The 13,950-nt window shown below is 36.4% G+C and overlaps 3 protein-coding genes across 3 annotated transcripts; 2 read left to right on the forward strand and 1 right to left on the reverse strand.

Moving 5' to 3' along the window:
* The first annotated feature begins 89 nt into the window (after positions 1 to 89).
* Positions 90 to 4,619, forward strand: LOC107483542 (uncharacterized). Its single transcript, XM_016104165.3, has 7 exons — positions 90 to 759; positions 927 to 1,124; positions 2,013 to 2,285; positions 2,552 to 2,654; positions 3,197 to 3,315; positions 3,406 to 3,582; positions 3,727 to 4,619. The coding sequence occupies exons 1-7, from the start codon at positions 460 to 462 to the stop codon at positions 4,468 to 4,470; spliced, it is 1,914 nt and encodes a 637-aa protein (XP_015959651.1). The 5' UTR covers positions 90 to 459; the 3' UTR covers positions 4,471 to 4,619.
* Positions 4,620 to 8,186: 3,567 nt separating this feature from the next.
* LOC107483535 (uncharacterized) lies at positions 8,187 to 9,518 on the reverse strand. Its single transcript, XM_016104155.1, has 4 exons — positions 9,503 to 9,518; positions 9,032 to 9,261; positions 8,615 to 8,984; positions 8,187 to 8,554 (listed from the first exon to the last, which is right to left on the reverse strand). Exons 1-4 carry the CDS (start codon positions 9,516 to 9,518, stop codon positions 8,187 to 8,189), a joined length of 984 nt encoding a protein of 327 aa, XP_015959641.1.
* A 2,683-nt stretch (positions 9,519 to 12,201) lies between these two features.
* On the forward strand, positions 12,202 to 13,038 carry LOC107483534 (SAGA-associated factor 29 homolog A-like). The gene has a single exon (XM_016104154.1). It carries the CDS (start codon positions 12,202 to 12,204, stop codon positions 13,036 to 13,038), a length of 837 nt encoding a protein of 278 aa, XP_015959640.1.
* The last annotated feature ends 912 nt before the right edge of the window (positions 13,039 to 13,950 follow it).

Consider the following 13,950-nt stretch of genomic DNA (forward strand, 5'->3'; position numbering starts at 1 on the left):
AAATAATTCAATTCTCTTAGGATCGGACTCCACTCGACCATCCACTCTCATTGTCCTTATCTTCCACATCCCCGCTTTCCTTTTCCAAATCCAAATTAACAATATTTTTGTTATTTCCCAATCTGCGCCCTTTCATTAACAAGCAATATGAAACAACCAAGGCCATTAAGGTCATTTAAACAGAAACAGTAAACCAAAGTAGTTCTGTTCTCAGGTGGCCGACCTTCCTTACACAGAAAGAGTAAAAAAAAGAAAAACAAAAAAACAAAAAACACCACATTCTCTGTTCCTCTCTGGTCTCTGCAAAAGCATTCAGATTTCATACCCAAAAATCCCAAAGTTTCGTTCTTTTTCTTTCCTTTTCGAAATCCCAATTTTCAATTTTACGGGGAAATCTCACTTCCGCTTGCATTTCATTCGTTCTTTTGCCGCCGTGACTCGGTTCTTGAGGCGGTTTCCATGGCGGCGGGGACGATGGCGACGGCAGCCGGAGCGGCGGTGATGCTGTACTATGTCCTCAGCCGGAGGCTAGGGCGGAAGGATTCGGAGGAGGATCTCGACGGCGGCGGCGATCCGTCGAAGTCAGGTAGATCGGTTCGCCGGAGGAGGATCTCACGGCGGCCAGCTCAGCCTCCGGCGACACTGCTCGAATCGATCGTGACGCTGTCGGAGACGCTGAGGTTCACTTACTCCGAGACGCTCGGCAAATGGCCAATCGGCGACTTGGCCTTCGGCATCAACTACTTCATGCGTAAGCAGGTGTAAAATTTTCCCCTCAAAACCCTCATTTTTAGGGTTTATTATTGCCCTTGTTGAAATTTTTAGTCCCAAATCGAGTATTGTAATTGTTATTGCGGATTTTATATAACCTTTTTCTTTCGGGTAATTATAATTTTTAATCGGTGTGGTTGGGAATTAATTTACAGGGTAATTTGCCAGTGGCTAGTGTTTATGCTGGGAGTGAGTCTGTGCAACTGAAAGGGGATGATATCATTGTGGAGCTTTATGAGCTGTTGAGGTTGTTGACACTTTGCATGCTTTTCTCTAAGAAGCCATTTCCTGTGTTCTTAGATTCTGCTGGATTCTCCCCTGATGATGTGCTCATACAAATGCCCAAAGCTGGGGTATGGTTTCTTTGTTCTTCTTTATTCTCTGCTTCCATTTTCTAAAAATCTTACCTTTCTTTTGAGGGATGAGGATTGATGGCTGGATGAAATTAAGACATACCACACACATACTGATATTCAGCCACTAATTTTTGTTTATAGATTGTGGTCTCATTCTTACCACCCGTTAGAAGGAAATTCCGATGAATTCAAGGGTCACTGTCTTGTATCTGTCTGTTTATGTATACTATTTCTATTATTTATTATTAACTAAGGATATGTCTCAATAATAAATAAATAGAAAAAAGGTTTTTATTCAGGGGTACTACATCGGATGCTATTGTATGGATGTATCCTTGTGTGGTATGAATTGCTCTTGCATGTGACATTTCAACTTTGTCTTCAGCTTTGGTTTTACACCCTCCTGCGTTGGTTTAATTAGTGGAACTAAACTTTGAGACTCTGACGTTTTAGGAATTTAGATAGTGACCCCTAGTTTTGATTTTTAATTGTGTTATTCCCTTGCTAAAAGTATTTTTTAGTGCTTGGACTCTTAGTGGTATTTGAGATTATGCAAAACTCATATTTGGAATTGCAAGTGCAAGTGCCCTTAAGATCATGAAGAGCTTTGAGTTTCCAATTAAAGCGTAGATTTTTTTCCCGACAAATTTAATTTAATATTTAACATACAATAAGGACAAAGAGTTTATTAAAAAAGGCTACTCAATTTTTGTTTTGTTACAATATTTTCTTTTTCTTCATTCAAATACTATTGTTTTGTTGGAAGTATTTATTTTCTCTTTTTTTTTTTTCATGCCATCCATTCATTGATGTAAGCTTATAAAGTCCCTGTGAGATAATTATTCAGGTAGTTTATTTATTTATTTTATGTATCTTTTCTTGCAGCTTTTGAGGCCTGCTTTTACAATTATACGAGATACACAGTCAAAATGCTTACTTCTATTGATACGGGGCACTCATAGCATAAAAGACACGCTGACAGCTGCAACCGGTGCTGTGGTCCCATTCCACCATTCTGTTTTAAATGATGGCGGGATAAGCAACTTAGTTTTAGGATATGCACACTGCGGTATGGTTGCTGCAGCTCGTTGGATTGCAAAGCTCTGCACTCCTACCCTACTCCAGGCTCTTGGTGAAAGTCCAGAATTCAAAGTCAAGGTATTGTTCCATGTTCTCTTAGGAAGAATATGTGTTGCATGGCTCTAAATACAAAACCAAAATCCAGCCACCAATCAATCTTTAATATTGTGTTTTTCTTTTCAGTTTTGTTTCTCACTTCTTGTTTCTCTAAATTCCATTTTCTTTAACAAGTTCCTTTTCTGTTTTAAAACTCTGTTAATTTTTTTGTCTTCTCATGAGACTTGTCAACTGTATATACATTTTGTTTAATAACTGTTCCTTTTTATTTTTCATTTTTTCCACAGATTGTTGGACACTCACTTGGGGGTGGTACTGCCGCACTGTTAACGTATATTCTTAGAGAACAGAAGGAGTTCTCTACAAGCACTTGTGTCACGTTTGCTCCAGGCATGTATTTGTACTATTTTTCTTTACATCTGAAGCTTTCGTTATATTTGTCATTTCTTTGTTCTTGTAGTTAGTGATTTAGTCCTTCACTTGGTCTTCATTGTGTCCAATACAGCTGAAATTCCCCCAGTGCTACTATGAGATTACAGATTACCATCAGTTAATATTGCTAGGCATGTGATATAGTAGTATCTATATAGCTTCTATTTATTGCTAAGTTTTTTTATGATGAAAGTAACAAGTTTTCTTGTTAATAGCAAGTATGCTTATTTCGGCCTAATTATATTGTAAAATGTAATTCAGTATCAAAGTTACTTTTTCCAATTCAGTACTGAAGGGGAGATGAGATAGGAGTGAAATTGCATCGAAAGATATTTGACTATTTGGTTGTTTTGAAGTTCTTGGTTTTATATAATTCTGGTTACATGTCGTGTTTGATCAATTCTGCCTTTGGATTTGTCTTATGACATTGAATTTTCTCGGAACCTTGTCTGTCTTATTGCGGTACTGTTTCTAATTCCTCATAATCTTCAATTTTGCAGCTGCCTGTATGACATGGGAGTTAGCAGAATCAGGAAAGAACTTCATCACTACTATCATCAATGGTTCTGATTTAGTGCCCACGTTCTCGACTGCATCTATTGATGATCTCCGTTCTGAGGTATTCTATCTCTTACACCTAATATGAGAAGGCTGTAACAAACATTGATATCGCCATGCCCCATTTCCTAATCTGGTTGGTTTTAATCAGGTCACCGCGTCCTCATGGATAAATGATTTACGGGATCAGGTTGAACATACAAGGGTCCTGAATGTTGTCTACCGCTCTGCAACTGCACTTGGATCTCACCTACCGTCTATATCTAGCGCAAAGGCGAGGGTAGCTGGGGCAGGCGCAATTCTGTGGCCAGTAACCAGCGGCACTCAGGTAGCTTCAAGCCCCTTGCTCTCAATGAAATTCATGGCATGTCTTGCATGGTGCTCTTTGGGATATAGTATGGTTTCAAATTAAGAACTCATGACGTTGACCATATTATATACTTTGATCATATGGAAAATTTTACTCTTGCAGGTTGTGATGAAGCGGGCACAAAGTGTTGCTGAAGCTGTAGTCAGAACTCGTTCATCATTATCATCATGGTCTTGCATGAGTGCACGTCGCCGGAATGTTAGTTCATCTCCCAACAGCAAAACAGAAGACTCGAGCGAAGCGTCTCTGATATCCGAAACAACTACTGAATCTCTTTTGACCGAAGAGATGGTAACAGAATCAACACTTAAGGATGAACACAATTCTTCATCAAGTGGAGGATCCGGCCACGGTGATACGGATGAAGAGGAACAACTACTTGCTGCCAAACAAGACATTTCTGATTCCACTGCAGATCACATAACAGAAGGCCAGTTGTGGTATGAACTAGAGAAGGAGCTTCAGAAACAGGAGAATTCCATGGACATTGATGTTCAGGAAGAAGAGGCCGCGGCAGTGAAAGAGATAACTGAGGAAGAGAATCAGCTTGTTGATGCTGCGGAAGGAAGCAATTCGATCACAACATCTGAAAATGTTGATAGCCACCGGTTTTATCCCCCGGGGAGGATCATGCACATTGTCTGCATGCCTTCCCCGGTTGAATCAAATTCCGATGATCCTGTCGAGGAACATGTGGGCTTATTCGAAACACCTAGAGAGCTTTACAGCAAGCTTAGACTTTCAAGAACGATGATAAATGATCATTATATGCCAATGTATAAGAAGATGATGGAACTATTAATTCGAGAATTAGAGAAAGATATCACTGGTGACGTTATAATGTGAAAACTGATCATCGCTAATTATTGGTAACTGTAGATTACGTAGGATTTCTTTTAATATCCCTTTGCTGTCTTGGGATAATCTCGGATCGAGTAATAGTGCAAAATTGCAAATCCTAACAACATAAGCAATTTATAATTTTTTTTTTCTCAGGTTAGTTGTATGTATGCTGTAGAATGTTTTTAAATTTGATTCCTGGTTTTATAAATATTATTAGTTTTCCAAGATAAAATCAATCATTAGTTTAATTGTTTAGACTAATTTAACTTTAATTTTTTGTTAAATGTTTGTGTGTTATATAATTAATTAATGTGAGTATAGTTGCCAATAACATTGGAATATTTTAAAAATAGCTGAACGATTTATGTTATTACTTATTAGACAAATTTTTAATAAAAAATGACATTTTTAGAGAGGAAAAATAAACTTTTTATCTACAAATATCTAGTACAAAACTAACAAAAAAATTTAAATTTATACCTATAAAAATGAGTTTTACATGATAAAGACGGGCCCATTTAATCCTGCCTTATTTCTAGATTATAATTTTTTAACTTGAATTGTTTATGGCTAGCTCGATTGATTAAATGAGTTAATCTATTTATTTATTTATTTATTTTTTAAAAAATATTTTAACAAAAAAATTACTTTTAGGCAAAAATTAATATATTTTTAGTTAATGGGTTGAATTTTTGGATCGTTGCAAAAAAATGCTAATATTTTTAAAAATGTAAAATAAAATTTAAATAGGCTATTTATTTAGTCTGTGGATTAGTCCGTTTAACCTATAAATTTTTTTCGGGTTAATCGGACTTAGTCCATTTAGACACCATTTGAATAAATAACTTAAATAAATTATTTTGAAAGAAGAGTTTAAGGACTTTTATTAATAATAACTTATAAATAAGTTAGAGCAATTTACTTGATTAAAATGATAGTGAAGATTCTTTACTCAAATACAACATTTTCAATTAGTTTACGTGAGTATCCTTTTTGTTTACTATGTAAATCGTGGTAGGTAACCACAGTTTTTATTTTATGCATAAACCGTGGGAGGTTGGCACGGTTTTTATTTAGGAAATTTTGAACATAAACAGTAGCTGCATACCACAGATTATGAAGGAAAATTGCTACCTATAAACCGTGCTTGGTCACCACGGTTTATGAAGAAAAGCTGTGAGCATAAAACCTGTTGACTACCACGGTTTATGTTTAGTTAGTATAAATACATAATTCGTGGATAGTCATCACGGTTCTCATTTGTCCCAAACCGAATTTTGTTAAATCTGGGAGGTTGAGAGAGTTTGTGGGAGAGGCTTGGAAGTTTTGGTGCCATTTGGGTGGTGGAGCCATGGAAGACGAAGCTCGCATGTACCGATTATTATTATTAATTTTATTTTTATTATTATTGGGAGTTGTTAGTATTATTATTGTTATTGTTAGTATAATTATTCCTGTTGGTATTGTTATTATTGTTATTTTTTTTATTATTGTTGTTGTTATTATTAGTTTTAGTGTTATTGTTATTATTATTCCTATTGATGTTATTGTTATCCTTGTTAGTAACCGTTGTTATTGTTATTGTCGTTATTATTATTGTTATTGTTTCATTATTGTTATTACTATCACTAGAGAAAATAGAATACCAATGTGGGTGTATAATAATTTTTTTAAATTATATTTGCTGTTATCAGTATTGGTCGTATGTTGAGGATTTTCTTACCCACATTTTGCAGCCTACTAGGGTTATTAGCGGTGTCAGGAGACAACAGAATATGCCTTTACACGACCGGATTATACCGTATCTGGAGACCGCTGGCTTATATCACCTCACTTGAACAGTCAGTGGTTCCGCAGGAGAGGCTGCTCAGCGACCGAGGAGGATACGACGTCCTCCTTTGTGTGGCACCGAAGGTCACCTGCTTGGTCATTTTGACGGTGACAACAGTGACACCATCGAGGATTTTGATTAGCTCTGTGTCGTTTTTACATTTGGTGGGAACTATGTTCCATTATGTTCTTAGTAGCATCTTTAGGGTTTTATGTTTCAGACTGTTGTTATGTAGTATTAGACATGTATGTGTGATATATATGTTCTAGGAACTATGGTTATGAACTCATTTGTCACAACTATTAAGCTCATTCATAAGCATACCAATGTGTTTCAATTAAACATCTAAATTAAAAGGAGTTAAACAGACGAATTTAATACACTGAACAAACTAACGACATTCATTGACTGAAGACCTAACATTACTCAAATTAAGCATTTCTAATACAACTTAGACAACAACAACAAGATCATTAACGGCATAACATCTAACCATCACTGGCAGCAGTATGTCTTCGCTGGTCACAGTTCCTCCGCGTATGACCAGGCTGACGGCAGAGCCCACAGCGCTTCAGGCGGTTATCAACAGACTGATCCATGCTACCGCAGATCCTAGTTGCCTTCGGACGTCCTTCCCTTGCACGCCTCATGTTAGAATCAGGAATGACTGTTGGGTTAGCATATGGGGGCCATAGGCCTTCTGGGATAGGCGGAATGAACCCTTGCTTGTACACGTTGAACACCTCAATCATACGATACACCTCGTGAACATATGACGCCCAATTTAGGCGCGAGTGGCCGCAACATGCAATGGCGTGACAACATGGATAATGGAGCGCCTGAAAGTGACCACAATCGCATATGTGATCCTTAAGGGAAACTCGATAACTACCTAGCGAGAAGTTTCCGGTCAGTGTTGTCTCAGCCACCGTATACTCGGATTGGTGCCTGTCGTATAATGTGACGGTGAAGCACCTGGAGTCTCTTATGTTCCGTTCAATAGCCTTCACCAACGCTTGACAAAATTCATGTCCAGATCCCAGTTGTGCCTCCGCCGTCTATCCGCGGACAACGAATAGCTCAGCAAGCCTCCTGTAAGTTGACTTAACCAATAAAGTGACCGGGAGGTTGCGAGTTCCCTTTAACACGGAATTCACACATTCACTAATGTTGGTTATCATGTGCCCAAACCGTCTACCGCTATCCTCGTGTTGGGTCCACTTGTCATACTCCATCCAATTGGCCTAGTCACACATGGCCGAATTCTCAGTTCGCATGATGTCAAACCAGTAATAAAATTCTGCTTCAGTTTTTGCATAGGCAGCATTCACCAACATCCTCCTTGCGTCTTTACCTTTGAACTCAGGCTAAAATTTGCTGCCACATGACGAATACAGTATGCTCGAAATGCACGTGAAGGTAGCCAACCATTCTCGGGGTCCTCAAGTGCAGCCTTGATGCCATTATGCCTGTCAGAGATAACAAAGATACCCTCTTGCGGCGTCACATGCGATCGTAGGTTGGACAAGAAGAATGACCATGACTCCGCATTTTCTCCCTCCACAAGGGCGAAGGCTATCGGGAGGATGTTCGAGTTCCCATCCTGCGCTATCGCCAACAGTAGCGTGCCTCCATACTTGCCATACAAGTGGGTACCGTCAATACTCACGAGGGGCTTGCAATTCCGGAAGGCCTCGATGTAGGGTGGAAATGTCCAAAAAAGACGATGAAAGTACACCGTTGACTCATCGACCTGATCCCCAACTCGAACAGGAGAGGTCTTCAACACAGTGACTGTCCCAGCCATGGTTGACTGTACCCCTAGCATCCAACGTGGCAACTCGGCATACGACTCTTTCCAATCTCCATATATTTGTGCTACTACCTTCTATTTTGCCATCCAAACCTTCCTGTAACTAGGCATGAACCCGTAATTGGCTTCTGTTGCTTGTTGCAAGACCTTTACCGTAACCGTAGCATCCGCCCTAACCAACGGAAAAATCCTCGCACAGATAACATGGTAATCCAACTGACGATGATCACTGAAAATAGAGGTGGCCAAACAAGTGTGTGGACCATTGTACCTCCTAACCTCCCAAATGCCCTTTTGTGCACGAAACGATATGCGAATCAACCAACTACAACCCTTGCCAAATGCCTTGCATTTTCCATGATACTTCAGATGATCCGATTCTAAGACTCTGTACTCAACACCTTGACGGATGCTATAGTCCTTCACACTCAAAATAGCTTCATCTTTATTTTAGAATGATTGCCCAATCTAAAATTTTGTAGAAGAACCCCCAATTGTAGCACCTCCGTCCGCCTGTTGACCTAGAGCCTCCAAGTTTAGAGTGGAGAAGTGTGGAGGATACTGCTGTGTGCTAGAACTTGAAGGCACGTTCTGTGTATGTGGATTGGCACCTATGTCATCATCGCTGTCTCCAATGATATCTGCAGGCTCTTGGTCAGAGTTATCGTCCCGCATTGCATTCTCTACTCGATCAGGTTCCCCAAAGCCTTGAACATCATGAATCATGCCACCACCGGCATCCGCCTCAAATGCCTGCTGCCAGACCCCAGGATTCTCCAACGGTACAGAACCAACTGCCTCCGTTTGATCTAAATCAGCCGCGAAGGAAGGGGATGCGACTTGCGGAACAGATGCTCCGGCCGCAGCATCAAACTAGACGCACCGCCTGCAGCAGTCGAGCTATGAACTGGAGTTGATACCCCAGAACTATCAACACCAACCTCCAACTTCGCATACAGCTCCTGTATTTTGACCTCCGAAAAGCTCCTAACACAATGAAACAGAACCCTAATATCTTCATCAGCCGCTAGCACAAACGTATCATACTTAACACCGGTCGAGACAACTGCGATGGAAATCTTGTAGAATAGCTTCTTCACCCACTTGCTCCCAAATACTCCAAGCTTCTGCAAGATGATGTTCTTTAAATCTGACAAAATGCTTGATGAACTGATGAATACACTCAATGGTTCTCTGTCAGTGAACTTCACACCATATTTTTTGCTTCTTTTAATTTTTTCAGAGCAATGGACTAAGATATATAGAATTCTTCTCCTCATAAACCGTGGCAGCCTACAAGATTTTATGCGTTTAAAAAACCCTTCATAAACCGTGGCAGGTTACAGGATTTTATGGTCATATTTCTTCCTTCCTAAATCGTGGTTACCTACCACGGTTTATGTTCATTCTAGTTCACTCATAAACCGTGCCAGGTTGCAACGATTTATATGTAAATTAGAAACCGTGGTTGGCTCCCACGGTTTACATAAAAATAAAAAAGGACATGAATGTAAGGACTTTGTAAATGTTGCATTCAAGTAAAGCTTTCTCTCTTTTATTTTATATAAGTATATTGCCCAATAAGTTATTTTGTGTTTAGATTTTTAGTTATATAAGTACTTATTTTAAAGTTATAGTTAGGGATAACAACATCACCCGAACCCGCGGGTACCCACCCTGCCCCTACCCGTTCGGGACGGGTTTTGCCGGGGCGGGACAGGACGGGACCCGGTTTAGGTAATACCTGTCCTTACCCGTCCCGGTTATATAATATATATAATTTTAATATATAATGTGTAATATATGTAAAATAATTAGCAAAATGATTAATAATATTGTATCATATTTAAATTATTACTTTAATTTATGTTATGTATGTGATGATGGTTATATAAATTTTGAAATTTAATTTTATTTATTAAATTTCAATAAACATAGGGGCGGAGTGGGTTAGGGTTCAACTTTTTATTACCCACGGATAGGAGCGTGACGAGTTCTATCCGGGTTATTGTAGGATGAGACGAGGTTAGGTAGAGCAAAAATCCGCCCCTACCCGCCCCCGTTGCCACCCCTAGAAACAAGAATGAAAATGGTGGTAGAAGGTCAGTATTTCAGTAGAAACAAAAATAAAAGTAGATCTTTTTTATTGTAAAGTCAATTTTTTTTTACGGAAGTAATAGAATGACTTATCAAGAAGAAGAAGAAGTTATATATTTCCATTTCTTAAAAAATTGTGAATTAATTTTTTAAAAAGTTAAATTTTTTTTAAAATGGTGCCAAATACGGATATTATGACTTTTCATAATTCAAAAATAAAAAATAGCTTCTGCTACTTCTCAAACGATCTTTTAGTCCGAAATTTAAACAGATTTAATTTTAGAGATAAATTTTGCCTATTTATACAAACAAATGGACTGATCTGAGGGTAAACTTATCCAATTCTGTTGGAGGAAAAAGGCACCCATTCATTAAATTTTCGATGACTTTTTAAAAAATTAACGAAAATTTTTAAATTACTATGTCATTTTAATTGCATGTTTTTTTTATGTCAATGGCAAATAAAACACAATTTTATTTTGGTGGTAGTATAATACTCTATAGTACGAGAGAACTTTACTTTTATTTTTTATTTTTAAAAATAAAATTTAAATTAAATTTAAAAAGATAAATATTTATCTTATTCTCAAATAAAAAATAAAATTCTGTTTATTTTAAAATAAATCCTATTTTATAAGAATTTTTTTATAAATAATTTAAATTTACTATAAAAGAAGAATAAAAAAAAACTGGTAATTCTAAATTTTTTAATTTTCCATATGTGATTACATTTCTAAAACCCTACACAAATATCAATTAGTCCTAGCTTAAGGAAAATCCAATTTAAGGAAAATCCAAGTTGCAATTCCTTATCCACGGTTCGTCATCAATTTTCTTTTTTATGAAATATTATTTCTTGAATTTATTTCTTTTAACATGAGATATTTATAAAGTGAGAGTTAATTGAAAATACACTTTTAAAGTGTGGATAAATGATATACAGTTACTGGACTTATCTACTAGTGATTGAAAGTATACTGATTTAGAGGATGTCGTGTCGTCAGATTCAGAGTTTCCAGTTTGAAATAATTAGGGATTTTTTTTCTTAAATAAATTAATAAAAATTATTATTTTCAAAAACAAAATAAAGAGGATTTATATATGATCATTCATTTTTTTGTTCTTTTTGTTGTAATTCGCTTATGGAAGAAGAGAATTGGCCTCAATAACATATAGTTGGAAATTGATCTTTTCAATTTTTTTTTTATAATCGAGGAAGTAAAGTGTGATTTCTCATTATTAATTTTATAATTAAGATAAAAAATAAATATGAGAGAGAAAAAAATAAAAATGTTAGAGATCGCACTTTACACTCATAGTTTGCCCCTCTCATAGCTAAATGTTGACTAATAATGAGAAAAAAAATTTAAGAGCCATTATTAAGTATTTTGAGAATAAAATACAAAAATTTATTTTCTCCAATTAATTTATGTCATATATTTTAAAGTGACTTTGTTATAAATATCTGTTAGTGACTTATCATTTAATTAATGAAATGTTTGCTAACAAAAAAAAATTAGTAAAAACTAATTCGAACTTACTTTGTTTATTATTTATTAATTTCAATAACAATTAGAATTTTAAATAAGATAAATTTTGAATTTTTTTATCTCTTCAATATTATCATTAATTAATATAACAGTGTAAAAATTATAATTAACACCAAAAATATCTAATAATTTTTTATGTTTTAGTCCACATAAAGTGTGGTGTGCAAATCTTTTTGAACTAGAAGAGTGGCAAAGAACAGATTCCTTTGGTTATTCATAGTAATATCGAGATAACTTAGGAGTTGATTATGAAATGTTTTATTTGTAGTTAGTTTTTTACTTTTTTGTTTAAACTGTACTCTATTTTGTTGTTGTGTTGAGTTCATTATTTTTTTTAAAAAAATACAGAAATAGTCTTTTTAGTTTCAATACTAACACTATTCCTTATTCTTGTTTTTTTTTTTCTTCTAGCTAAGAAAATTTAATTTTACATGGTGGAAAAGATGTCATCACCGAACATTGCTGCAATGTTAGATAAAACGGAAGAGCTTGATCTGATAATTAAAGAGCAAGAGGTTATTTTGTTGAAGATCAACGATCTCAACGAGAAGCTTAAAACATCTCCTCAAGTAGTTGAGAACCCCGACGACAATTCATTAGAACTCCTTAAAGTGTGGTACACTCAGGCAATGAATCTATCCAACTGCGAAGCAAATATTTGTGACTTGCTGGCAAATCAACTGGATGCCCTTCTAGAATTGCAACAACCATCGCCACCGCTACCGCGGCTGCCCCCGCTGCCGCAACAGCAGAAAAGAATGGCCAAAGCACGTGTGGAACAACCGAAACGACAGAAACAAGTGAAAAGCTTGTCCAACCCTTCTTCTATAACAGGGAGCCTAGAGGGGAAGGAGGTAGCAGCTAAGGTCATGCCACAAAACTTTGAAAAAGAAGAATGGATTATTGTGAGAGTGGTTTGTTTCGATGAGGAATCGAAAGAGTTTGAAGTTGTTGATGAGGAGCCTGATAATGGCGATGCTAAAGAAGTTGAAAGTGGTGAGAAGAAATATAAGGTTCCCATGAGAAGCATCATTCCTTTTCCTAGCAGTAATGATCCAACTAGTGCACCAGAATTTTCTCCCGGAACATATGTTTTGGCTGTGTATCCAGGAACAACTACACTATATAAAGCAAGGGTTGTGCGGGGCCATAATAAGCGGAAGAAACATGATTATGTGTTGGAGTTTGATGATGATGAGAATGAAGATGGAACTCTCCCTAAAAGGAAAGTGCCATTCCACAAAGTCGTTGCTTTTATTGCTGAGGTAGACGGCCAATGAACTCGAGCAAATTTATTGCCGTTATTAGTGTCTATAAAGTAGAAACTGTTACTGTTGTATTGTAGGTTTTGTTATTGACAAATCTCATGTAAAGATGACATTTTAGTATATATATTGGACCTGAGTTTTCACCATATATATTGTTATGTAAGTAGAAATTGTATAAGATTTTATTTGTGACTTTCACTTAGAGTAAATACCCACTCCAAATCCTTGACTTTTATTTCGAGGACAACGTAATTTTTGAGAATTTAAAAATTTCAAATCGGTTTTTGTTCTTGCAAATTTTGGAACAACGCAATCCTTTTATCGAGTCTAACATTAAAAGCTAACGAAAAATGCCTACGTAGATGGTTAAGTTGGTGATGTGTTCATTATCTCTTGTGCTGACAACTCTAAAATGAATAAAGATTGACACGAAACACAATAAAATTTAATAAAAACCTAATTATCCCCAATTCTTAAGTTGAAAACAGTGTCATAGTAGATTGAGTAATATATGAAAACTTTTCTCCTATTTTATACCTTGCTTCAGCAATAACCTGGACATTAAAGCCACCACCATGCAAGTCATAGAAGACAAGCTTGGAACTCGAAAGATGTTTAATCATGACCTGGCCTAGATTTCAAATATACAAACTAAGAAGTTATAAATTAACAAAAACAAACCACATAAAACACAATGCTAAGAATTAGGTGGGGTAGTATGAGACAAATAGGCAGAGACATCTTCAAGATACTTTCCCTTTTCCAATGACTCATATTTGTCTTTGTATTGACTAATTGACATGGTCACAGAAAACTTGTGAGGTATGAGTTAATCCCTTCAGTCAGGGACGGATCTAGAAATGATATTATGGGGGGTCAATAACACATATAATATTAAAAATTATGTAAAAATATTATATAATA

The sequence above is a fragment of the Arachis duranensis genome, chromosome 4, assembly GCF_000817695.3.
Source record: "Arachis duranensis cultivar V14167 chromosome 4, aradu.V14167.gnm2.J7QH, whole genome shotgun sequence".
NCBI classification, from domain to species: domain Eukaryota; kingdom Viridiplantae; phylum Streptophyta; class Magnoliopsida; order Fabales; family Fabaceae; genus Arachis; species Arachis duranensis.